The 24,848-nt window shown below is 35.2% G+C and overlaps 2 protein-coding genes across 2 annotated transcripts; one reads left to right on the top strand and one right to left on the bottom strand.

Annotated features, from left to right (window-relative positions):
* Positions 1-8,321: 8,321 nt before the first annotated feature.
* LOC141698485 (uncharacterized) lies at positions 8,322-12,233 on the top strand. The gene is made up of 5 exons (XM_074503192.1): positions 8,322-8,516; positions 8,726-8,832; positions 11,252-11,333; positions 11,414-11,496; positions 11,651-12,233. The coding sequence occupies exons 1-5, from the start codon at positions 8,475-8,477 to the stop codon at positions 11,901-11,903; spliced, it is 567 nt and encodes a 188-aa protein (XP_074359293.1). The 5' UTR covers positions 8,322-8,474; the 3' UTR covers positions 11,904-12,233.
* A 1,318-nt stretch (positions 12,234-13,551) lies between these two features.
* LOC141698484 (scarecrow-like protein 33) lies at positions 13,552-16,932 on the bottom strand. Its single transcript, XM_074503191.1, has 2 exons — positions 16,665-16,932; positions 13,552-16,048 (listed from the first exon to the last, which is right to left on the bottom strand). Exon 2 carries the CDS (start codon positions 16,014-16,016, stop codon positions 13,746-13,748), a length of 2,271 nt encoding a protein of 756 aa, XP_074359292.1. The 5' UTR covers positions 16,017-16,048; positions 16,665-16,932; the 3' UTR covers positions 13,552-13,745.
* Positions 16,933-24,848: the final 7,916 nt, after the last annotated feature.

The raw sequence follows: 24,848 nt of genomic DNA on the forward strand, positions 1-24,848 counted from the left end.
TAATGGTGACAATGATATATTTATTTATACATGCACAATTAGCAAATAAATTCACTTAATTTATCATGCATAAAATACATCACATATTCCTGGCTTAATATCTTAAAACACAGCATTTAGGACATATCAGGATTTGATCAGTCTACATCGGGATTTGACCAAATATAAATCGAAATAAATTTATTTGTCCCAACTAACCATACCAAGTTCATTTACAAGCTTTGTAAACGTTGCTTCAGGTAATGGCTTTATGAAGATATTAGCCAGCTGCTGATCAGTAGGAACAAAATAAAGTTCTATGGTTCCTTCCATGACATGCTCTCTTATGAAGTGATATCTGATACTGATGTGTTTTGTAAGAGAGTATTGCACCGGATTACCTGTCATAGCAATAGCACTTTAATTATCACAAGGAATTTTTGAAAATGATAATCCATAGTCCATGAGCTGATTTCTCATCCATAACAACTGAGCACAGCAACTCCCAACTGCAATATATTCAGCCTCAGTAGTTGAAGTAGAAATAAATTTCTGCTTCTTGCTGAACCATGAGACTAATCTGCCTCCCAAAAACTGACAGCTTCCTGATGTACTCTTCCTGTCTATTTTGCATCCAGTAAAATCAGCATCTGAATGACCACATAGTGCAAAATCAGCTTCCCTTGCATACCAAAGTCCAAGTGAAACAGTACCCTTGAGGTATCTGAAAATTCTCTTTACTGCAATTAGATGTGGCTCCCTTGGATTTGTTTGAAATCTTACACACAAACAGGTGGAAAACATAATGTCTGGCCTACTAGTAGTTAGGTATAAAAGAGAACCAATCATACCTCTGTAGCTTGTGATAATAACTGTTGTACCTTCATGATGATCAAGTTTTGTAGCAGTTGCCATATGAGTACTTGCAGTTGCACTTTCTTGCATATTAAACCTCTTCAGTAGATTCCTTGTGTACTTGGACTGATTAATATAGATGCCATTATCAGTCTGTTTAATTTGCAAGCCCGGGAAATAGCTCATCTCTCCCATCATACTCATTTGATATTTTGATTGCATCAACTTTGAAAACTTATCACACATTGTTTGATTAGTTGATCCAAAAATGATATCATCCACATAAATTTGAACTAAAAGCAAATATTTACCTTTATTCAGATAAAATAAGGTTTTATCTATTGTACCTCTTTTGAATCCACTTTCAAGTAGAAACTGAGCAAGGGTTTCATACAATGCTCTAGGTGCGTGCTTCAGTCCATAGAGTGCTTTATCAAGTCTGTAAACATAGTCAGGATGTTTAGGATCCACAAATCCTGGTGGTTGTTCAACATAGACTTCCTCTTCAAGTTCTCCATTGAGAAATGCACTCTTGATATCCATCTGGAAGACCTTGAACTTCTTGTGAGCAGCATATGCCAAGAAGATTCTGATTGCTTCCATCCTAGTAACAGGAGAAAATGTCTCATCATAGTCAATACCTTCCTGTTGGGAATAACCTTTAGCCACCAATCTTGCCTTTCGGATGATTGTTCCATCAGAATCGGTCTTATTTCTAAAGACCCACTTTGTGCCTACAATTGACATGTTCTTAGGTCTAGGCACCAGCTTCTATACTTCATTTCTTTCAAACTCATTCAATTCTTCTTGCATAGCCATGACCCAATCTGCATCCTTAAGTGCATCTTCTACTTTCTTTGGCTCTTCTTTTGAAAGTAGATTATGATATAAACATTCATTCTGAATTGCACTTCTTGTTTTTACACCATCATCAGGATTTCCAATGATCAGATCAGGATTATGATCTTTAGTCCATTTTCTGGCACTGAGAAGTGTCCTTCTGGAGCTAGATGCTCCCCCTGAATTGTATGCCCCATCAAATGCATTTGAGGCTCCCCCTGAATTTGTTATGTTATCTCCTGATGAGATATTGGGACTTGACTCATGTTCATCTGATGTTGAATCAGCATTGGATTCTGAGAGATTAGATTGAGAAGAACCTTGAGATGATTTTTCAGTGTTAGTACCATCAGTTGATCCTTGATGTTGCTCCCCCTCAACATGTGCAGGTTCATTAGTACAATGATTATCTTCAGAATCTGAAGGAGTATCAGGATTTGAATCATCAGGATTTGATAGTTCATTAGAGTTTGATCCAGATTCCAACAATATATTTTCATTTGCAAAGATTAGACTTTCATGAGTATCTTCTGTAAAACCAGAAATCTTCTTATCATCAAAAGATACATTGATGGAGACAACTACAGTGTTTGTTCTCAGATTGAAAACTCTGTATGCTCTTGATGGTGAGTATCCAACAAAGATTCCTTCATCAGCCTTTGATTCAAACTTTTCAAGCTGATCAGTATGAGTTCTCAAAACAATGCACTTACATCGAAATACATGAAGATGTTTGAGACTGAGCTTCTTCTCTTTTAGCATTTGATAAGGAGTAACACCATGTCTATTTATCAGAGTGATATTCTAAGTATAACATGCTGTGTTTACTGCTTCAGCCCAAAAGTAAGTGGGTAGTTTTGCTTCTTCTAGCAGAGTTCTGCCCGCTTCAATCAAAGTTCTGTTCTTCCTCTCAACAACACCATTTTGTTGAGGTGTACCAGGAGCTGAGAATTGTTGTTCGATGCCTTTATATTTGAAGAATTCCTCCATTTTTGAATTCTTGAATTCAGTGCCATTGTCACTTCTCAGAGTTTTCACTTTATGGGTGGATCCATTTTCAATTTTCCTTATGCGGTCCAGAAGAATTTCTGGAATTTCATCCTTCCTGTGTAGAAAATAAACCCAAGTATATCTAGTAAAATCATCAACAATTACGAGTGTGTACCTTTTCTTGTTGATGGACATTATGTTCACTGGTCCAAAAATGTCCAGGTGTAGCATGTGATATGGCTCAGAAATAGAGAATTCTATTTTGCTTTTGAAAGATACTCTTCTTTGTTTAGACTTTTGGCAAGCATCACAAAGACCATCACTTGAGTATAGCATGTTTGGTAATCCTCTTACAAGCTCCTTCTTGGAAAGTTCATTTATTGAATTGAAGTTAAGATGTGAGAGCTTCTTATGCCAGTTCCAGCTCTCATCTACTGATGCCTTAGAGATAAGGCAAGTAGCTTCCTTTTCAAGACTTTCATATAGCCTTGCTTCATATATGTTACCATGTCTGTATCATCTCAAGACAATTTTCTTTGACTTGTTATGAACAACTTCATAGTGTGAGTCATAAAATACCACATGATAACCTCTTTCAGTGTTTTGACTGATGCTCAGAAGATTATGCTTCAGTCCATCCACCAGATCTACGTTCTCTATTGCTACCTTCCCAATTATCAAGTTGCCATATCCCAGAGTGTGTCCTACATTTCCAACTCCATAAGATACATCTGGGCCAACCTTTTTCTCAAATTATGACAACAGGGATTTATTTCCAGTCATGTGTCATGAACATCCACTATCCAAGACAAGTGTATTTTTCTTGTTACCCTGCAATCAGAAGAATAATTAATTAGAAGGGTTTTTAAGGACCCACACTTGTTGGGCCCTCTTTTTGGACAACTTAAGCCTTTGTGTGTTAGGAGTACTTCTGACAATTTTTCCTTTGTCAGGATTTGTCTTGTTAGAAGCAGATTTAGTAGAACCAAGAGAATTAAGCACATAAGCAACTTTATTAAATTTAGGCAAAGGTTCATAATAGTTGTGATACAGCTTGTGATAAGAACTACAAGTATAAATCGAATGCCAACTACTACCACAATGAAAACAAGGATTTTGTGATTTATAAAATACTGATCTACCCCTAACATCAGACTCATGAATTGCAATTTTCAATTTCTTACTCCTCCTACAATCAATAGCAAGATGATTAGTATTTTCACAGTTAAAATAAGTTTTTCTAGAAGCATTGGGAACAACCTTGTAATTTGAATCCTTAGAAATACCTTTTTTTACCATTCTTGTTTCTTTTAGGACTTTTTACTTAAGGTTTGTCAGTAACCTCAGATAATTTCTTTTTCAATTATTTTGCTGACAAAAGTCCTATGTTCTTTTGTTTCTTAATAGTCTTAATGGTTTCCTTGCTCTCCTTTCTTTGAGATTTATCACTTAACAATTTTTCTTGTGATACTGATGTTAAACCCTTTTCAAAGACGGATTTGGGTTCATCAGCTTCTGAAGAAATAAAATTAACAGGAGTTTTAAGGGAAATTTTATTTTCAGTGTCAACATCTTTAACTCCATATTTATAGCCTAGGCATTCTTTCCAGTTTTTCTTTGAGATCATCTCATGAACCTTTTTTCCTAAATCAGTCCAGGCCTTAAAGGTTTTTCTTCCATTTTCTAAATCTATCTCTAACATACTGTATCTAGCCTCGAGAATCTTTACTGTATGTTTAGCTCTCTCATATTCTTTCTTCAAATCTATCTGATTTATTAAGTCAGACTCTAACTGTTCATTCCTAGATTTCAGGATCTCAATTTCAGTTATAAGTCTATCATTTTCTAGAGTCTTATTCTTAAAATTACCATGCAGAGATTTAAGAATAGATTTCAATTCAGATATATCTTCAGTATTAAAAGAGAAGAAGGAAGTTGGTACCTTTGACTCAGATGAAGCAGGATCATCAAAGCTAGCCATCAGTGCATAACATGTGTCTTCATTTTCAGAATCAGAGAAGTCCATCAAATTCTTGCTTGATGTGATCAGGGCTTTGTTCTTCCCTTTCTCGTGCTTTGTTTTCTTACACTCTGTGGCAAAGTGACCAGGTTCATCACAGTTGTATCACTTGATATTTTTCATATCTACCTTTCCAGCTTTAGAATCATTTCCATCTTTTCTTCCAATTGACTTCCTTTCACCTCCAGTGAACTTCTTCCTGAAGCTTCTATTGTTCTTAGACTTCCTGAATTGCATCCTCCTGAAGCCCTTAACCAGCAATGCGGCCATTTGCATGACATCAGAATCTGTCATTTTCTCATCAACTTCAGAATTAGTATCATCATCAGGATTTGATGATGAATCATCAGTATCTGATTCTGGAAAATTGTTCTTCTTTCTTATAACTCCAACAGGCTTTTCTTTTGAAGCTTTATCATTTACTTTTAAAGCAACATATTTCCCTTTGCTGTTTTTCCTCTCTTTCCTTTGCTGGACTTCCAAATCATGAGTTCTCAGCATGCCATAGACTCCATCCAGAGTAATTATTTCCAAATCATACTGATGTCGTATGATTGAAGTCCGAGTCTCCCATTCTTCACTTAAGGCTCTCAGAAACTTGGTGTTTGAATCCTCTTGATCATACACCTTTCCCACCAAAGAAAGATTGTTGAGCAGGGTCAGAAATCTGTCATATATGTCAGTGAGACTTTCATCAGGCTTGGCCTCAAAGTGTTCAAATTCTTGAATCAGAACAGCCCTTCTGTTCTTCTTGATGGTTATGGTTCCTTAACATTGAGTTTCAAGAGCATCCCATGTCTTTTTGGCAGTCATGTAGGCTATCACCCTATTTGACATCACAAAATCAAGACTATTATGCAAAATATTTCTTACCTTTGCATCTTTCAGCACAACTGCTTTCTCTTCTGGTGTCCACTCACTCTTCTCCTTAAGCTGATAGTGTTCAGCAACAGTAGGAGTTGCAGACACCAGTTTTATTGGCATGTATGGTCCGTCATTAATCACGTCGAGATAATCTGGATCTGTAGTTTCGAGGTGCATGAGCATCTTTACCTTCCATGTAGGATATTCAGTCTTTTTCAGAATGAGAATTTTAATACTTTCATACTTGTTCAGAGACATGTTTAGATCGTTTCTGATTATAAGTTTATCAGTGAGCTCTGATACCAATTGTTGCCCAGTGAAGATACAATTGTTTAAGGGGGGTTGAATACAATTGTATAATTGTTTCGAACAAGTAATAAAATATAACAACTTTTTATATATCTGATAAAAACTATTACAAAACTCTCTCAAGAAATACTGATATTCATGAGAGCTGATAGGTCGAATGATACTCGAGATCGATACACTACATGATGACCTAAATTGTGTTTATATACTACACAGCTACAACAAATCAATCTAAGATATGCATTATCAAAAACTAACTGAAACTGATACATATCTTCAACTGAATAGATAAAATCCTATAACTCAAGTGTAAAAGATATCTACTCCACAATACAAGGAACAGAACAAATCTTCTAAGTTAACTGTCTTCAAATACTAATGACATCCAAATGCTGATGATGTGTCAAATCCTGACGACACATCAAATACTGATGACACCCGAACAACCAGATCTTGAGCTTCTTCTGATCATTGAGAATTCAATATGTAACACCATTGTGTCTTTTAATCCGTTAGCACTAAGGTGTAATTCAGCATCGACTACCCAAGATATATAATTATCCCCAGATACATCCAAGGCAACAAACTCTAATTTTGCAAGATTCGCCATTCTGAATAAATTTTAAACAAGATATAATATGTCATATAATATTTAAACAAGCAAGTTGAAATAATAACTTTATACAAAAGTTACGACGACATAGCCGGCCAGAAAATTTTTGATTATTACTTGACGGCAGCTCCATCTTTATAGTAATATTACTTGACGGTAGAGCCATCTTTATATTTTTCAATTAGTAACATAAATAAATATGTAACAATAACTAGAATAAAATGAATAAAAGAAATCGTACATGTTTTATGAAATAGTTTTAGTTGATAGAGACTCGTGAGTCAGAATAAGTCGTACCTCTTTCGAGAATCAAGCTTCAGTTGGCAGAGACTCATGCTGATAACGTGTTATAAATAAACTATAAATATAGAGTAAGAAATGGAGAAGGAAAGAGAGAGATCTCAAAAGTATTATTACTTCTTATGTGACTGTACAAGTACAAATGACTAGACAAAATTTTTATTTGTAGTAGAGTTTTATCAATAAGAAAACTTAATAGGTAAGTTTTCTTAGTCATGTTAACAAAATCTTGATTTTTGTGACAATCTTCCAATATTAAATTAAGTCTTTTTTGATAAGTATCGTGAGTCTTCCTTAATAAGTACTGTAAGTCTTACTTAGTAAGATTTGACAATCATTATTATAACAAATAGGATTTGAATTTATTATTATTTTAATATTTAGGAACGAAAGTAGGGATTGTTATTGGAGTTGTCCTCCTCTAATGTCTTAAATAACTAGTATCCTATTTATTTATATTATTTTTAAGGTTATATTTTTAAGGTTAACATGAGACTGTTAGAGTTGCTCTAAGCTATGGAGCAATAAAACTCGGATAAGATAATATATAAATATTTGATTTTAATATAAATTTAAGATATTTATAATTAATATATAACAAAATTAATTATGTTTTCGTGTAGGTTGAAATAGTATTTAATATAAAAATCAAAAATACTAGACAACTAACTTCTAGTTTGAGTATGTATTTGACTTCTAATATTTTAGCGACAATTTTTTTAATTTTTTTTATAAATCATACAATATAATTAATTATATTTTAAATTTTGGGTAGGTTTTTGCTACCATTTTAACACTAAATTTGCTTAAAAGTTGTCGTTTTTTGTGAGAACCTAGTGCTTACCAATTTTTCTTTTGGGACCCTTACTAAACTTTTTTCAAATTTATAATTTTAAAACCTAATTTTTTAACAAGTGATCCAACTTTTGTCGGGGTAAAATAATGGATGGGGTTAAATTGTAATGGATCTATTATTGTAATCATATAACCGGTTGGATTAAAATCTTTTAAAACCTAACTCAACCTATTACATTTGTATTACCAAAAAATCAATATTCTAGATATCAATTCGAATGAGTATTTTTAAATTAGAGTTGAACCGATTCAGATTTAAGTGAGTAATTGATCGAGTACTTGGATGTTGAAAGCCTGAAAACGAATATTTGAAAAGTTAACCGATTACTCGAATTTTGACAAATATAACGGAGACGATCCAATTTTCGAATTCTATGATCTTGCAAAAAATTAAACCAATTATATATTAGATTTTGGACTGTTCAGTTTATTCAGCCGAAATAACAGTCCAGCGAGTTGTTTTGTGACTTTTGTCAATGGGACAACATCTGAGTCTCGCTTAGTCGTGATTTGATCGATTTTTTCGCCCTGTTAGATGTATATCATTCTTGATCAATCGCTTGCCGATTAGAAAAAAGAAATTAATAAAAGAAATATAAGTCATAATTGATAAAAATAATTATAAATATAAATTATTTATTGTTTTTGAAGAAAAAACAAATCAATTGTTTTTTTTTAAAAGAAAAAATATTTCACTTACGGATTCAGTTTTGGTTTGATGTTGTAATTGAGCTTGTCTTGACCTCTCCTGAAACCCTCGCCTCTTAATCCGCCCAACAGAACCTCCTTATATACACACACAAATATATAAAAAAGGGGGAAGCTTGTTCATAGCTAGCTCAATTTGCAATGGCTAAGCGTGAGATGTCAAGCACTTTAAAGAACTTGAAGGTATATAAAATACCCATCTTGCATATTCTTGATTTTTAATATTCAAACATGATTTTTGTGTGAAAATTCGAAGTGGGTCTGGAGATTTTAGATAAAGAATGAATCTTTTTGGCTCAATTTGTGAACATTATTGTTTTTTTTTGCAGTTTCTTAGATAAAGATTGAATCTTTTTGGCTTAATGTGTGAAAATTGTTGTTTTTTATTGCAGTTTATGCAAAGGGCTACTCAGAGAGAAGAGATATCTAAGAAAGTAGAAGAGGAAGTAGTGGTGGTTCCTGATGGAAACTTTCCAGCTTCGAGCATTCCCCGAAAATGGTACTAATTTATTTTCTCTCTTTTTTTGGTTGTTTAGAATTGAATGTTTGGTGTGCTGCAATTACTGTGTTGCCTGTTACTAGCATTATGGTTATTTCGTAAAGAAACTATACAAAAACTTAGTGAAACGGAAATTAAACTAAAACTCGGGCTGTTGTTAAAGGCGCGTTTATTTGGGAGGTGCTTTTCTGCACTAACCTTGCTTAGGTTGCCTGAGGCGAGGCGTCTTGAAAAAGGCACCAGGCGCGAAGCATAGTTGGAACTATTTTTTAAAAAATTTGTTGGCCGCTGGCCCAATTCTGAAACTCCTCACAATAGCTTTCTCTTTGTACTGTCTTACTCTTAAATTTATTGATAAACTAATAAAGGCACGAACAACTTTATTAGCTTTCTCGGTTGTGACCAGACAGTTCCTTACAAATAGATTGTATCATTAATAACTATTTAATTAAGTAGCTAATTTGTGTATTTTCTGGTCAAAATCGTCGAGGTACTGCAGTATAAGATACCTGTAATACATTTTTTTCATGCTATTTTACCCCCATCTGCTCGGTGTGTTCCAATTTCTTTCTTCTTATAACTTCTTCAGTCTCCATTCTTCATCGCACGCCTAGGCTTTCTCATGCTTTTAACAATCTTGATGAGTTCCCCTCCCATTGAAGGGTTCCTTGTAACTTAGGATTAAAAATTTAGAGAGAATGAGATGCATCTTCCCACCGGATCAATACTGTAGTTGTATGTCAGCAAAAAAAAACGGACATAGTTGTAGGTCTGCTTTTTCATGTCAAATTAACCTCTCGTGTAAACAGAAATGGCGGGTCAGTTAGCGCAGTACCACTGTACCACCATCTTTTTCGAACCCCAGTTATGTATTTTGTAGAACTTTCTGTTCACCTGCCTAATTAGTCGTAATACATTAAGGGATTTTAAAGCAGTACAAAATTTCAATCGAAAACCTACATTGTGGACTTACCTGTTCGCCCTGTATGGACCATAAAATTTATGAGAAAGCTTATGGTTTTTGTAGTGGTCGACTTGAGCGAAGAGTTTTATCATTTTTTTGGTGATGTAGGATAGCTTTTTTAAAAAATGTATAAATGAATCTAAACAACAAAAAATTTGGGGTAATTCAACCGCGGAAAGGATCAATATAATAGGGGTTTCCCGACGAAGGGGGAATAACTACGAATCGCAACTTACGAACAAGAGACTGAATTAATAAATTCAGTAATCAAAATAATGTGGGGGTTAATACTTTTATAGGTTATAGAAAACATATTAACATAACTCAATGGACTGAGGTCCAATACAATTGGGCTTTTAATAATAACCCCTAACCCCACATTTAGATCATATAACTAAATACAGTAATTTCTCTGCAAAAAGTATAACTAAACTGTTTAGTAATTTCACAAGATTTCTTATACTTTCATTCCGTATCATTAAGCTTTCGATCAATTCTCGTTCATGAGTTGTTGCACTTAAGTTTTCTGCCAACCTGACTGTATGGTCCTTAGTTGCATCAAATTGATTGTTGGTAAGTGGGGGGTAGCTGTCCAGATAATGCTCGATAAGGGGTCATTCGAAAGTCGGCACGGAAACCAGCTTGACCACTGTTCATGCACTTGTGATACATTCTGCACATTTATTGGCTCGTATTCTGACATACAAAGAAGTTAAGATAAACATGTGATTTAGTATGCTTTGTAGATCATTAATATTTTGACGACTCTATTCCTCTAAAGCTACAAAAAACTAGATTAATCACCATATAGTTCTACCTATTTGTACGATAAGATTTTACAGTGAAGAAACTAGATTACCCATGTGCGGTTCTTCTGACATTTCAAAAATCAGCCGAGTATGCCTGTTAGATCGTGATACTGTCCAGATGCTATTGTGTGCATCATTGAACTTATTTTAGCTATCCAAATAACCCATTTACTGTAACTACTGTATTAATACTAGATAAGAAGGTGCAACTTTTTCTTGTAGACTTTTTGCTATGTTCCTTATTCTTTCTCATGGCTGGTTTTTCCTGTCTGAGCATGTAATGTCATCTGTCTTATTCTTTTTTTCTACTGTGTTACTACATAAGCATTTGTAGGGTGTATCACTGTAGCACTGGTTCTTTATGGAGAGAGTATATAATGTACTAGTAGATCAAATCATGTTTTTATCTTAAGTTCTGGACTGTCATCATCAATTCTCTAATTTGTTATAGTTTTTAAATATATGTGAATAAGTTTCAACTTTCCAATTTAGTTTAACAAATAAGGAACATACCTTAAACATTTAGACAGCTTTTTGTTGCTCAATTCTTGTAAAGACTATTAGTTTCACCTCTATAATTGCAATCCCTTTGTTAGTTCATCTCATGTCCAGCAATCCAGTACTTATGTGATATATCTACTTGCAGTGTCGTCATTGTGGAAGGGGATCCTCATCCAGGTGCCACAAGGGGACGGATGTCATTTTTAAGTTTCAATCCTTCTGTTGATGTGAGTATAATGGTTGTCCAAAATATAATTAGTTGGCTTGTAGTCTTATATCTTCTCGACTAATGTCATGGTCTTGGTAGAAATTAAATGGAGAAGCTGCTAACACTCAACAACCGGAGGGTTCAAGTACAACTTCTAGTAACCATGGTGGAATCTCCAATAGGTTGGTGTTTTGTCCATTTTAGATGCTAAAAATCTGATCCTTTGTCCATAATAAAAAAAGACCATGCCAAACACCAGTTATATGTGAATTGGCGCAGTGAACTAATTACTTTGAATAACCTATGCTTTGTTTTTCCTCAATTTTATTTTTGCAGAGAGAATGGGTCTGGCCAGGGTGGATCAGAAACTTTAAAGATAGATGGAAATGATAGTAATTCCAGTGAGGACCTTAAAAGGAAATATGCTGAAGTAACTCCCGAAGTGTCGAATCCTGATGAATCACCCCACAATAATCGACGAGATCAAGCACCGACACCACATGGTAGAAATTTTAACAAGCAACAGAAGCGTGGAAAGCTGGATTGGAACGTGCTAAGGCCTCCCAAGCCTCAAAACAGACGAGGATAATCGAAGCAGGTGAGGAAATCCATAGAATATCAGTTTGTTGTTACATGCTTTGACATGTGAAAGTTCATTGCTATATAGCTTCATATTAAGCATATGTGAGCTTGTGTAATGTTTTTTCTTTTGAAGAAATATTTATGTATTTATTGTCAAACTGAATGTATTATGGGGTTGATTAATTTAGAGTTCCCCTATAGTATGAGAAAGATAGAGTTTTTTGATAAACAAGTTTGACTGGAACAGTAAAACTCATTTTGCTCATGGTTATTTTATGTAAGACCTGAATTTGAAGGAGGCATGCTTAGCTATTGCAGTAACAGTTTTTTGTATGAAGTTTAGACAGCCTATTGTAATCCTTCCGTGCTATGATGGTAGTTACTTATATTTTTAACGGAGAAAAATAAGCACTTGCCTTGATGTTATGCTTGGAGTTTTTTTTATGGAAAAACCAGAACTTCAACTGGTTAGTACATGAAAAAGACCCTTCCCTTTTGATCCCGCAATGCTATTCTTTTTTACTCCAATATAATTTCTCTCATTGGGAACCAAATGCAACATTTTATCGACCATATTATACAAATGGTCAAAACTTGTTACTGGTGCAAGGTCTCTTGGGAATATTTATGCTGTAGAAGTTGAAAAATATTACTCCCTTTTGCCATCCTGGAACCTTCTATACTTTAAATTTTGAAATCTAATTCGCATCGAGTGTTCATGTTTGAAGTCTGTGTTTCACATTCAAATTGCATCCTGTAATTTGAATGCCTATCTGAAGGGTGCAAAATGATTAATGATTGATGTGTTGTGTCATTCAATATAAATGTTGTATTCATGAACTATACACTGTATAGAGCGCTGTCAGTTGCATGTAAAACAGCTTTGAAACTACAAAAATTGTGATGTACCAGTTATGTCCAACTCAAACGTGCGATGACCAACTGTGTAAATATCAGTATGCACGGTGCATCACTGTGATCTCTCCAAACTCGACTAAAGGAGTTGCACATTGATATGGTAATACTTTACATTTTTCAGTAGTATATTGGGGCAGTCATTCATAATCATCATATCAATGTTTAACTATAATACTTGAAATACTGTATTTTTGTTCAGTAAAATGTGGAAGGCATCGAGTGATATAGGTGAAGAAACCGATTAAGAAGATTGCCTTAATCCGCTAATAAATAGCTCCAAATTTGGAAGGGAGACTATAATTCCAGAATAGTTTGTGAAGTCCCAGCCTTCCACAATTGTCATGCAAAAGTTTTGGAAGATGAGATTTGATGGATGTTGTGACAAATTTATCGAGTAGCTGTGTACAAAATCTACAAGTAATGGCATAAATTGCAGACACTTCGGTGATGCTACGAAAGAATAACATGATTGGATTCCGCCACTCCCATGTTTAGAATTTGGATTAAATACCATATTTCTTAACTCATACTTGCTATAGTCTTCAAACAGTAGTCTTTTGGCTAGTAAATCTTGAAGTTTCAACATTATTTTACATGTGATTATCTCTCTATATCTTACAATATGCACGAACAATGTTTTATGGCAAGAAACTTTCGGCTTTTAAGACCTATATCTTACAGGATGCACGAACAATGTTTTACGACAAGAAACTTGCAACTTTAAGGACCTTCTCGACTAGCATATAACAAAACTACATACACCAAAAGCAAGAGAAAAGCTTACACCACAAGAATGAAAATTGCAATACAGATCTGGAGCCTGACTTGAGAACAAAATTTGAAGATATGATGTATATCTTTAAATCTTACAACAGACCTCAACATCCTAGCTTAGGCCTCTGATATTCTATTTTAAAACCAGTCACAACCTCTATGCAGGTATCCAACAGGAAACAGCATTAAGAATTCGACCTTTCCACCCTTGCAGCATCCAGTTACCATCTTCATCAAACACAAAATCCTTGTGGTATCCTGACTTGACCTTACACCTCAAACTTTCTATGAGTTCCCGATCCAATGGAAGTTGTCTGAATCCAGCCCTCGTCGTGCGAACCTGCCATTGCTTGTATGTCTCCGGCCTCTCTACCCTTTCTAAGCCTTCACATGCAATCACATTTATACATTCACGCCCATAGAATTCTCTCTCGAAATCCAATCTCTGTTTGTTGTCACGTGGTATAGTATTCTCAAACATATCAAATAACGCAGAATAGTGGAAGAGGGCTTCCCGGAAACGTGTAACAAAGAAGGGAGCATTATAGCTTCCATTAATTTCACCATGAAGAAAAATATCAGGATTTAAATTCCTAATCAATTTTAGAACGGCATCCCTTGGGCTGTCCAGCACAACTGTCTCATCGGCCAGATTCTTAAACTGGTGAAGACAATTCACAGCAACAAACTCATTGCTCCTAATGTTGAGGTCCTGTTTTTTAACAGTTTCCCATTTTTGTGTTGTTATAGCATTGTATTCAAAAGGGACTTCAAAACGCTCACAATAATTAGTCAAACGACGCCCTGTGTCATCCACTCTTTCTGCCGGTCTGAAGCCTGGTTGTGGATACTCTATTCCAGTAATACGAAGGTTAGGTGGCCCACCAGATCGATTTGCAAGAAGTTTGATAAGCATGGGCCACTGGAAACCGTACTGGATACCAAAATCTATAATGTGGAGTGTTGTAGCATTTGAAGACTTGTCTAAAATCATTTTAGTTATAAAGTACATTGAAATATACTTAAATGGACTGGCTGAGAGATAAACCTCGTATGCTTTCAATTTCTGAGCAACCGAGATCTTCTTGTTAGCTAGGCTCGCATAGATCTGGGTTCCTGTTCCAGCCATGCGGGCTTCCAGGCCATTAGCAAAGAGATCCGCCAGCCTTTGAGTCGCATCACCAGTGGCAGATGAGTGCTGCCTGATTTGCTTTAGTTGTTCGTTTGCAGTCCTTCGATCCCCGGAAGCTACAGATTGTGCACAGCTGATCAGAAGAGTCCTCAAATCCACTTCTTTAGTCATACTGCCTCTTTTCTTGGAACGACTCTTTCCAACCTTTGGTCCAGGTTGCTCATTTTCATGCAAGGCCGGCCCAACTTCAACTGGTTCTTTCTTGAACTGAGGCCCGCAAAGCAGGAGTCGATCAAAAGTTTCCTGTAGTTCAGTATCCTCTTCCACATAGACCTCCGAATGCTTCTTATTCCTCTCATAAACAACACTATCCTGTCGCTGATAATGTTTCCTTCCCTTTGAACTACGGGCAATGTCCTCGTCCTTCTCTGCCTTGAATTCAGCTTGGCTTTCTTTCTTATCTGGAGGCAATGCATAGTTATCCAAGTCAATAACTAACTTCGTGCTGTTAGGAAGGAATTTACTAGCTTCCTCCATTCCTCTATTGAATTGTAATATTGATTCGCTATCATTAAACATATTCTGAATCAAATCGGCGCTTGCAGAAAGATTTGCTGGACCATTGACACTATTATTGAAACTTTCTACCGAACTTAATGACCATTGCAAACTGCTCTCTTGAGGATAACTCAGTGAACTTGATGATGTACTGTGATATGTGGACTCACCAACCCACTGGGTATCAATGTAGTTTCCTCCACTAATACTGCCGTTTGAGCATCCGATAATTCCATTTGGGCTTTCAATACAGCAATTTATGTCAACCAGGGGCTGATGGGAAGTAGCAGGGTATTCCTTGCCAAGGACATCATAGAAAGATTTCTCAGCTGCTTGCAGCGCCAAGGGATCATGGAACATGCAAGGCTTCTCCTCAATTTTATCTTCCATAAGTATCTGGTTAAGGAACTTTAGCACACCATCAGAAAACAAACCATCATCAGAAGAGTTTGTTTCTGAACTGCCGGTAGATGGTGTAGCATTGCTAGGGTCAGGATATGGTGGATTAGTAGGAATATCCAATAAACTAAGACCAGAAGGCAGCTTAGAATTCCTAGGGTCAGGACCTGGTGAATTAATAGGAATATCCGACAAACTAAGACCTAAAGATTCATCTTTGAACTTGCACCCATTCATGATGTTATGAGACAGATCAGAATCTGGTGAAACTAACTCATCATCAAAACCAAAACCAATTAACACATCAGACAAATCACTGAAACCTGGATCCATAACCATGTAGCAAATAATCCCAAAACTGAACCAGAAACCTAAAAGAAAACACCAAGAAAACAACTTCTAGTATGTTATACTGTCATAATTTGCATCACAGGCACAAACAACTAAGAAACACAAAATCGTTGAATCGCAGTTAATAAAGCTCAAGTACATTAAACAAGCCAGTAAATCCAACTACACAATACACAGTTCAGTAAGGAAATTGAATACTAATAGTACAGCTACAAATAGAATCAGGTACATATACAAGATTGCCTAAATCAAGCAAACATCAGAATAGCAAAAGCAACAAAATTAAAGACAGCAGCTAAATTAGCAAAACAAAGCAACATCAAAATTACCTAAAAACAACAAAACTGCAAACAAAAAGCAACTGACTTTATAAACATACAGCAGATATAAAATATAACAAACAGCTATAAAGTCCAAGAAAATGAAGACCCGCCAAGAATTAAGCAAGAAAATACAAGATTAACAAGTTTAAAAAAAAAAATCTTGATTTGCATACAAATATCACAGAGTCTAGCTACACAAGGTGAATAAATGAGCATATGGGCTATGATGATATCAAAAACAAGAAGTATAGAAACTGTGAAATCATAAAAAAAAAATCTAGAAACTGTAAAAATCATAAAACAACAAACTTACAGGTGTGAAACAGAGATACAGGGAGCTTTGAGAAACCGAGAAGGCTGATAAAATGATCTTTGACTTATCAAATGACTGATAAAACTAGAGACAGAGATAGCCTCATATTTATACCATTATTTTTTATTAGTAAGACTGTGTCTATCTATATTATCAGTGCAGTAATATATTGTGAGGATATTTAAATACAATAAAATCTTGTGACTAGAGTAAAGGCAGCACCATCCCCCTCTTCTGGGAAATTTCTCCAGGAGTTGAGCAACTTCGATAGAGATGTAGAAACAAATAATATATAATATTTTCTTCAGACAGACGGTGCTGGATTCATGTCCATAGAATCTTTTTGAATTTCATATTTTGAGGAGTCTATCAACTTTTGCATAAATCAATAATTAGTCGAATGGACGACGTCTTGAAAATTTAAGTTTATTACGAAAATTCGATACTTTTCAAAAAAATAATTGATCTGATTTTTAAAATTTGTTCATCATACAATTTTTAACTATACATTTTTTTGAAGATAATACTTTAATGCGACATTTCAGACTAATATTTTGCAATTGACTGATGTACATTTTTTTGTGTTGGTCAAACAAAGATGAGTGTGAACATGAAAGAAGTTTGAAAAATAATAAAAGTTGGTGGAAAACGTCCTCGACAAAATTTACTTGGGTAGTAAGATTGTACTCGTCTATTGTTAGAATTTAAGGAATTCAATAAATAAGTTAATCAAAATTTGAAAATATAATTGTGGATACAAATGTTTAATTCATCTAGTTTATCTTATATAATTAATAATTATGAGTTTTTAATTAAATATTTTTGTTAAAATGTATTTAAGACTTCAATGTTAATTAAAAAATTTTTTTTTTGTAAAATCCTAATATATATTAAACTTTAACATTGGTTTGCTAATTAGAAAATTTATTCACAAGCCTCGTAAAATTAAACTGAGTATAGCCATTACCTCACCCCTCATTACCACCATTTCACTGAACTATATTAATTTTAAATCATGTAATTTGTGTACTTGACCAGCCATCTTATTCATGTACAATGATAAATTTAATGATATGTTTATTAATTTTTTTTGTTAAAATAGACTATTTATAAAAATTGAACCTGAATATAGCAATCAACACATATCTCAATATTATCATAAAATTTACTCATGTTAGTTTTAAGTCAAGTATCACCATGCAATTTATTCATGTTAGTTTTAAATCAAGTACTTAATATATATGTGTAAGTGGTCATGTGAATAAAGTAAAATTTAATATTTTTATCATTAGAATTTCTAAATTTTCTGAACATGTTTTTTTTAAATTATTAATTCATTTTAATTCTATTAAAAAATATTATAAAATTGAGTGTGAATACTATTATATTAATAATTTGTTCAAATATGATATTAAATTGTGTTTGTATATAATAATCGATTGATCGAGTTATGACCTTAAGAATAATTAGATTAATACTCACAAATTATAAGTATACACATCTAATATTGTTTATATAAGGTTTAATTAGAATTTTAGGTATAAAATTGTTAGGAAATGAATAACACATAGAGGGGGTGAATGTGTTTTTGGATGTTTTTAGGCTTTTCTTGAATATTTATGGTTGAACAAAGTAAAATAAATCTTGTAGAGAAAATGTGCTGATGCAGAAGATATGCATGCAAAAATAAAAAACACAATTCTTTCAAAACTCACTTAATTTTATATTAAAATTAAGAATGTTTTAATGCAAAATTTCTAGGCTCTTTGTTAAGAAAGAGCTTAGCTTCTTCTTGAGAGTGTTACAAGATTTTTTTATCTCAATTGTTACAACTGACTTTGACCATTGTTAACTTTATAATGCAGTTAACTGCTGGTTTACACAGTGTACAATAAGACATGCTATTAACTTTAGTAAACAGTCACTTGTCATTTCCATTTATAGAAAAAAGTGTATCTTCTATTTCAGGCTTAGTATATCTTAGCATCCTGTGTTTACTTTGATCTTCCTTTGTCATTAATCTTCATCATTGATCTTGCACATCCTTCAAGCTGCTTTTTGTAGACTTTGTTAGTCCCTTAACAATATAGCAAGAATTACAGAAGGGGGGTTGAATGGAATTCTTGAACCTTTTTTCTTAAAATAAAAATGTTCAAACTCGAATATAAATATAAGTGTATTGATTAGCACAATGCGGAATAAAAACTTAAGTGAATCAAAACACAAGTAATTAAAAACAATAGTATTTAAAAACTTTCTGGTGGATTTAAACAATTCCACCAGATATATATATATATATATATTATATCGAGAGAACTCTGTGTGCAAGAATGCTCACAGCTGCTTACAAATATGAACTACTGAGAATACAGAGAAATGCTAATAATTCTGCTTACAAATGTTTCTCACTTTTTGTATCTCAGATCTTAGTTTCTATTTGCTACTTCTTGGTTTATATAATACCAAGATTACAAAGTCAAAAGACAGGATCATTATAAAAACTATCGGGTCTAATGCTTTGTTACTTTGTTCTCTATTACCTAGTTAATAGGCTTCCTCATTCCATTTGCATACACTTCGACGCATGTGACTATGCTGTCACTGTCAACTGATATTTGAATTCTTTATCCGTTGAGTACATGATCATTCGTCGACTTTATGATCATCTGTTGATGGCTTCATTGATCATCCGTCGACTGCTATATTGAATATCCGTTGATAGCTATTTGATCACCCGTCGATGGCTTTGTTAATCATTCGTCGGTAGCTATTTTGGCACTTGACTTCAATTCATTTATACAGAATTACAAGACATCATCTATGTACAATTAATCAACCTATTCTGCATATCTAGTTAAAGTCAACATGACTCATATGCTACTACATAATTTATACAAAGGTGTATGCAGAAATGTGCTACAAACTTATTATTACATAAGCTACTCACTCGATGGATAATAAGTCATCATCCGTCGGGACTATAATGAGTTATCCGTCGGGACTATAATTCTTATCCGTCGAGTCTCACTAAGTAAAATCTACTTAGGTGTTTTGTTTATGTCATCATCAAGTACACAACATATGCACAACAATCTCCCCCAATTTATGTCTACTGGAATTGTAGCCATAAATTAAGAGATACTTGATGATAACAAAACACCCTAAACATACAGCTTTATAGAAAAGTAGATAATACTGAAAAGTGCTTCAATTAATCAAAATGTACAAAGTTTAGCTCACAGTCATTTTCAAGATGCTCCTATAGCCTGAGCAGATTTTTCTAGTTTCTTGAAGGTCTGGATCTTCTTCCAAGCTTTCTGTTGTTTTCATCAATCTGATTTTGGAGTTGCCTGTGGAATTCCAGTTCATCAAATTCTGAGAGATTTAACTTTTCTTGCATTTCCAAGAGAGTCTCATTGCTGGAGATGCTCAATTGGTCTTCTAATCTGAAGAATCTTCTCACCCCTTTGTCATCTGTGAACTCCATCAGCCAGTAGGGCCTTAGATGCACTTTTCACCCTGTGTATGGGATTATTAGAGTCTTTGGGAGTGCATCTTTAGCTCTAACACTCCTTAGTTCTTCAATCTTCTTCAATACTAGTCTTCTTGCAGTGATGTTGAACCCAAAGTTCTTCTTGAAGGATGAATAAACTTTAATCAGTATAGCTTGGCTCTCTTGAAGAATCCTGTCAAGTGGTCACTGAATCTCCTTTCCTCCTTTGTACTTGAACACCAACCTTTCAGGTAGGTTCCTGTATGCATCAATACCTCTTACTTCATCTACTTCATCCAGATAGAGATTTAGATCAGAAAATTCTTTGATGTCACACAAGTACAAGTAGTCTCCCTTATTGATTTTGGGCTGAGCTTTGACTACAGACTTGGATTTTAGAGGTGACAGCTTTACTTTCTTGACCGCTCTTGACTTTGTCCTTTTTGGCTTGCTAAGGATTGGTAGATTGAAGTCTGGAATTGGTATGTTCTCCCATTCTATTGGCTCATCCTTGGGCACAATAGGTTCACCATGAATATTTCTGTAAGGATCCACCACCCTTATGTCTTCAAATACCACAGAGGGCTTTGATGCTTGAGTTGTAGCTGGTGTGGATTCATTAGGAAATTGATCTTCCAATTCCTTGTCAACAATATTCAGTTTCCTTTTAGTTCTTTTAGCCAGTTCTTTCTTTCTTGGAGATTTCTTCTGTTCTTCAACTTGTTCCCTTGATTCAGTAGCTTCAGATGGTTGAGAGGGAATTTGTTGAGATGAATTCACAGCCTGTAGCTTGACCAGGATATCAATCTGCTCTTTCTTTTGTTTAGACTTCTTTGCATCTAGAGCAGCTTGCTTCTTTTCCTACTTCAATCTGGCTTTTTCTTCTCTCTTTGCTTGAGCAAATTGAGGATGTTCAGCTATCACACAAATTTCCTTCCCATTTCTGAATATCTTAGCAATCCTCCTTTTAGAAGCTGAATCAGTTGGATCTTTATAGAAAACAATTGATCTTGACAGAAGCTTCTTTTCATCAGGCTTGGGTGTCTCATACACAGTGTCCAAGGGGTTCTTCAAGGATAATTTTGAGAAGTTTGCCCTTGGTTTAAGAATCATTTCAGCCTTTGGAGACTTGATGCAGGAAGATTATCCTCTTTCCAGATAGTTCATGCTCATCTCATTCACACTAATTTGCTTGACTTGAGAGTGATGGATGGCTGACTTAACTGGCTCCTTGACAAGTTCAAACTTTTCCTGTATCTCCTCATCAATCTTCTCCCAGTTGATCAAACTTAACTTTTCCTTCTCAGCAACTTTCAAGTTAGTTGCTGCTGCTTTAATCAGATCTATACCATATGCAACTGGTGGCTTTGAGACAGTAATTGAAGGCACAATTACTTTACTGATTTTTATCTGAAGCTTCTCCCCCTCACTTGGTCCTTTCTCCCCCTTTTTGTTATCATCAAGTTGAGGGGTAAAGCCTTGTGCTTTAGCAAGTTGCATTAGAAGACTGGTCTGAGACTGTTAATTTTGAAGAATGGTGACCACATAGTTTTCAATAACTTGAACTCTGTCCTCCAATTTGGTCAGCTTCTTTTCAGCATCTGATTCTCTTCTCAATCTCAGTAGCAGATCCTGCATGGTACCATAGGGCATGATTGAATCCAGCTTCTCAGAATTGTAGGTCTTCAAGTCAGCTATATCCTTTTTGAGTTCATCCACACTCAGATTCTGTCTTAATTGTTGTAGCTTCATGAGATGTAGAGAATCTAGGTGGGCTTGAAAAATAGCCTTGGTACCAGCATTGGAGGTGTTCTGAATAGCCTTTTGGATATACATGATTTGTTTGACTAAGGATACATTGAATTGTCCTGGTGTAGATTCCTTTGTCAATGCCCATTCAGGTAGATCTGAAATAGAACTTGGGCCTTCATCTCCCCCTAAGTTCATGCTTTCATCAAATGCAACAGAGTCATCATCATTAGAATTCACTCCAAATTCTTCAGATGGCTCACCAGCTGTAAGAGGCATCAAATTGACAGCAGCTTTATCCCTTTGAAGAGATTCTGAAGTATGTACTAGATTTAAAGTCTTCTCTGCCTCCTCATTGCCCTGAGCAGCCAATAGTTGATAGGCTGACACAGGATGAGTAAAAGTGTCAGCGCCCAAGGAAATGTTATCAATTACAGCTTTGTAATATTGCTGAAATTGTCTTTCCTTGTCAGCATCATCCACAATCATTGACTCATGAGCAATGGCTGGATCCACCCTTATACCCTCTGTACCTGCTTTTCTCTCATGTTCTCTCTTTTCTTTCTTCAGGGTCTCACCCTGGCTCCCCACCCTCACACCCTCACCTTCACCTACTAAGGTGGGACTCCTCTCACTCCCTTTTGCCAATCCTGAAGAAATGGATTGCAGATTTTCACTCATTTCCTCTCCTTTTGCCTGGGAGCAACCAGCCTCTCACTCAAAACACTCTGCTCTCTCAATCCTAAGAGTGACTGTACAACCACTAAATCTTCTGCACTTGAAATAATTGAAGTTTGAAGTTGTGCAGAGATACTCGACGGATGGGTGATATCCATCGAGTGAGTGGTTTTGCTATCCGACGGATAACTGCTGTTAGGCTTATCCGTCGGGATACAATCACTACTCGACGGATGAGCAATATCCGTCGAGAGAGTAGAAATGAATGAGGTGGGAATAGAAACTATTGTTGACTCTGTGCTGATTGAAGATATTTTAGGCACAGATGACACAACAGTTCTTGAAAGAATTGGCAAGTGAGCCAACAAATCATCTAAAAGATGATGCTCACTTGCACTAGATTTTGGCTTCCCCAACAGAGTTAAAGAAGGGGAATCATGAATTGATGTGTTTATCATATCTACATCCAGAGAATTTGTTGGTGAGTATGGTGTTTGAGGTGCTTCTATAACTAAAGATTTTGGATGTGACTCCACATTTATTGGAGCCACATCCAGCTGAATTTGTGAAGGTGCAGTGACTGTGTCTTTAGCACCAGTTTGCACTGTGTGTGTACCCTGTGCATCCCCAGAGGTTTTTGATTTCTTCTTTCTGGCATAAGTTTGGGGTGAGCTTGTGTCCCTAACCCTCTTGGCCTGTGCTCTTGGTTGAGAGCTTTGTTCAATAGCTACATCCTTTTGGGAGGATGCAGCTAGAAGTGAGCTGTCCTTTTTAAGCACTGCAGTTTGTTGGAAACTGCAGTGTGGCTAGGCTGGGATTCACTCAACTCTCCAACCTTATTCTTGGGGTTTCTTTTATGTTCACCCCTTCCCTCACCTGACTTACCCTCCTTCACACTCCCCTCTTTGGCTTTTGTGGATTTTTCAACTGGCATCTTTTGAGAGATACCAGAGGGGGTTTTCTTTGATTTGGATTTGGAAATAGTAGTAGGTCTGACAGCTTTGGTAGGCAACTGTTTGGTCATTGTCACAGTTGCCATAACTACTTCTGAACTCAAAGAAATTGTGGAGGTTGGAAGAGTTGTAGGGATGGATGAACTTACCTCACTTACCTGAGGTGCTTGCATTACAGGGAAGTAGAACATTGGCACATCATTGTGATGATTGGCCCTGTTCAGATCTGCAATGAGCCTTCTCTCTTGAACCCAACAATCCAGTTTGTTGTTAGGGTTCTCAAGCACAATCTTTTCACAGAGGTGGTTAGCCAATAACATAAGAAATCTAGCATAATACACATTCTTACCTCTTTTAGCTAACTCACCTAATTTAAAACCTAACTCAAACAAAACAAGGTCACTGAAATTATAAAATTTATCTGTAACTAGCATATATAGCATGTTAAGCATGGAAATATTCACTGAATCAAAATTACTGATCTTTCCTGAGAAAACCTTTATAATTACATCACACAAGAAACTCCACTAAGACCCATTCTCCTAATATCACTCAGTTTAGAAGTAGGAAGTGCATAGTGCATGGAATTAAGCATATTTATAATATCAGTGTCATTGTGTGGTGAAGTCACATTGTTATCAGGAATTTTAAAACATGCTTTTATCACATCACTATTGATACATAATTCTTTACCTTTGATGGTTAGAGTGATGGTCTTATCTGTAGAGTTGTAGGTAGCAGTGGTCCACAGCTCTTCAACAACTTCACAGAAGATTGTGGGTGATTCCAGCATGACATAATTGAGCTTGCAATTCTTCACAAATTCCATCATCTTGTGATAGTCATCTGATTGCTGAATACCCTTGTTAACTAATGCAGTGAAATTGTTCTTCTCATAAATGAACCCACTTTGAGACATGATCTGTACTACAAGTGCCATTGTTAGAGAATAAGAACTTGAAGAGAAGGAGAGTAGGTGCTTGAGAGAGAATGAAATTAGAGCAGTTGAATTTGAGAATGATAAAAGAAAAGCAATTGCAAAGAAATAAGCTTTTATACTATCTCAAAAATAACTGATAAAAATGATAAAGTAAAATAAAGTAACCAATAGTAATTGCCTAAAATAGCCGTTTAAAAATAAACTGTAAAAATTCCACCCATTATTCGTCGTGTAATGCTTACAAACTGTAAGTATACTCGATGGATAATGTACAGGGAATTAACGGATGAGATTAAGATAATTCGACTGATGAGGATAGACTGTTATCCGTCGAGACATAAAATATTCCAGAAAAGTAATTGATTTTTATT

The sequence above is a fragment of the Apium graveolens genome, chromosome 11 (assembly GCF_009905375.1).
Source record: "Apium graveolens cultivar Ventura chromosome 11, ASM990537v1, whole genome shotgun sequence".
Taxonomy (NCBI): Eukaryota; Viridiplantae; Streptophyta; class Magnoliopsida; order Apiales; family Apiaceae; genus Apium; species Apium graveolens.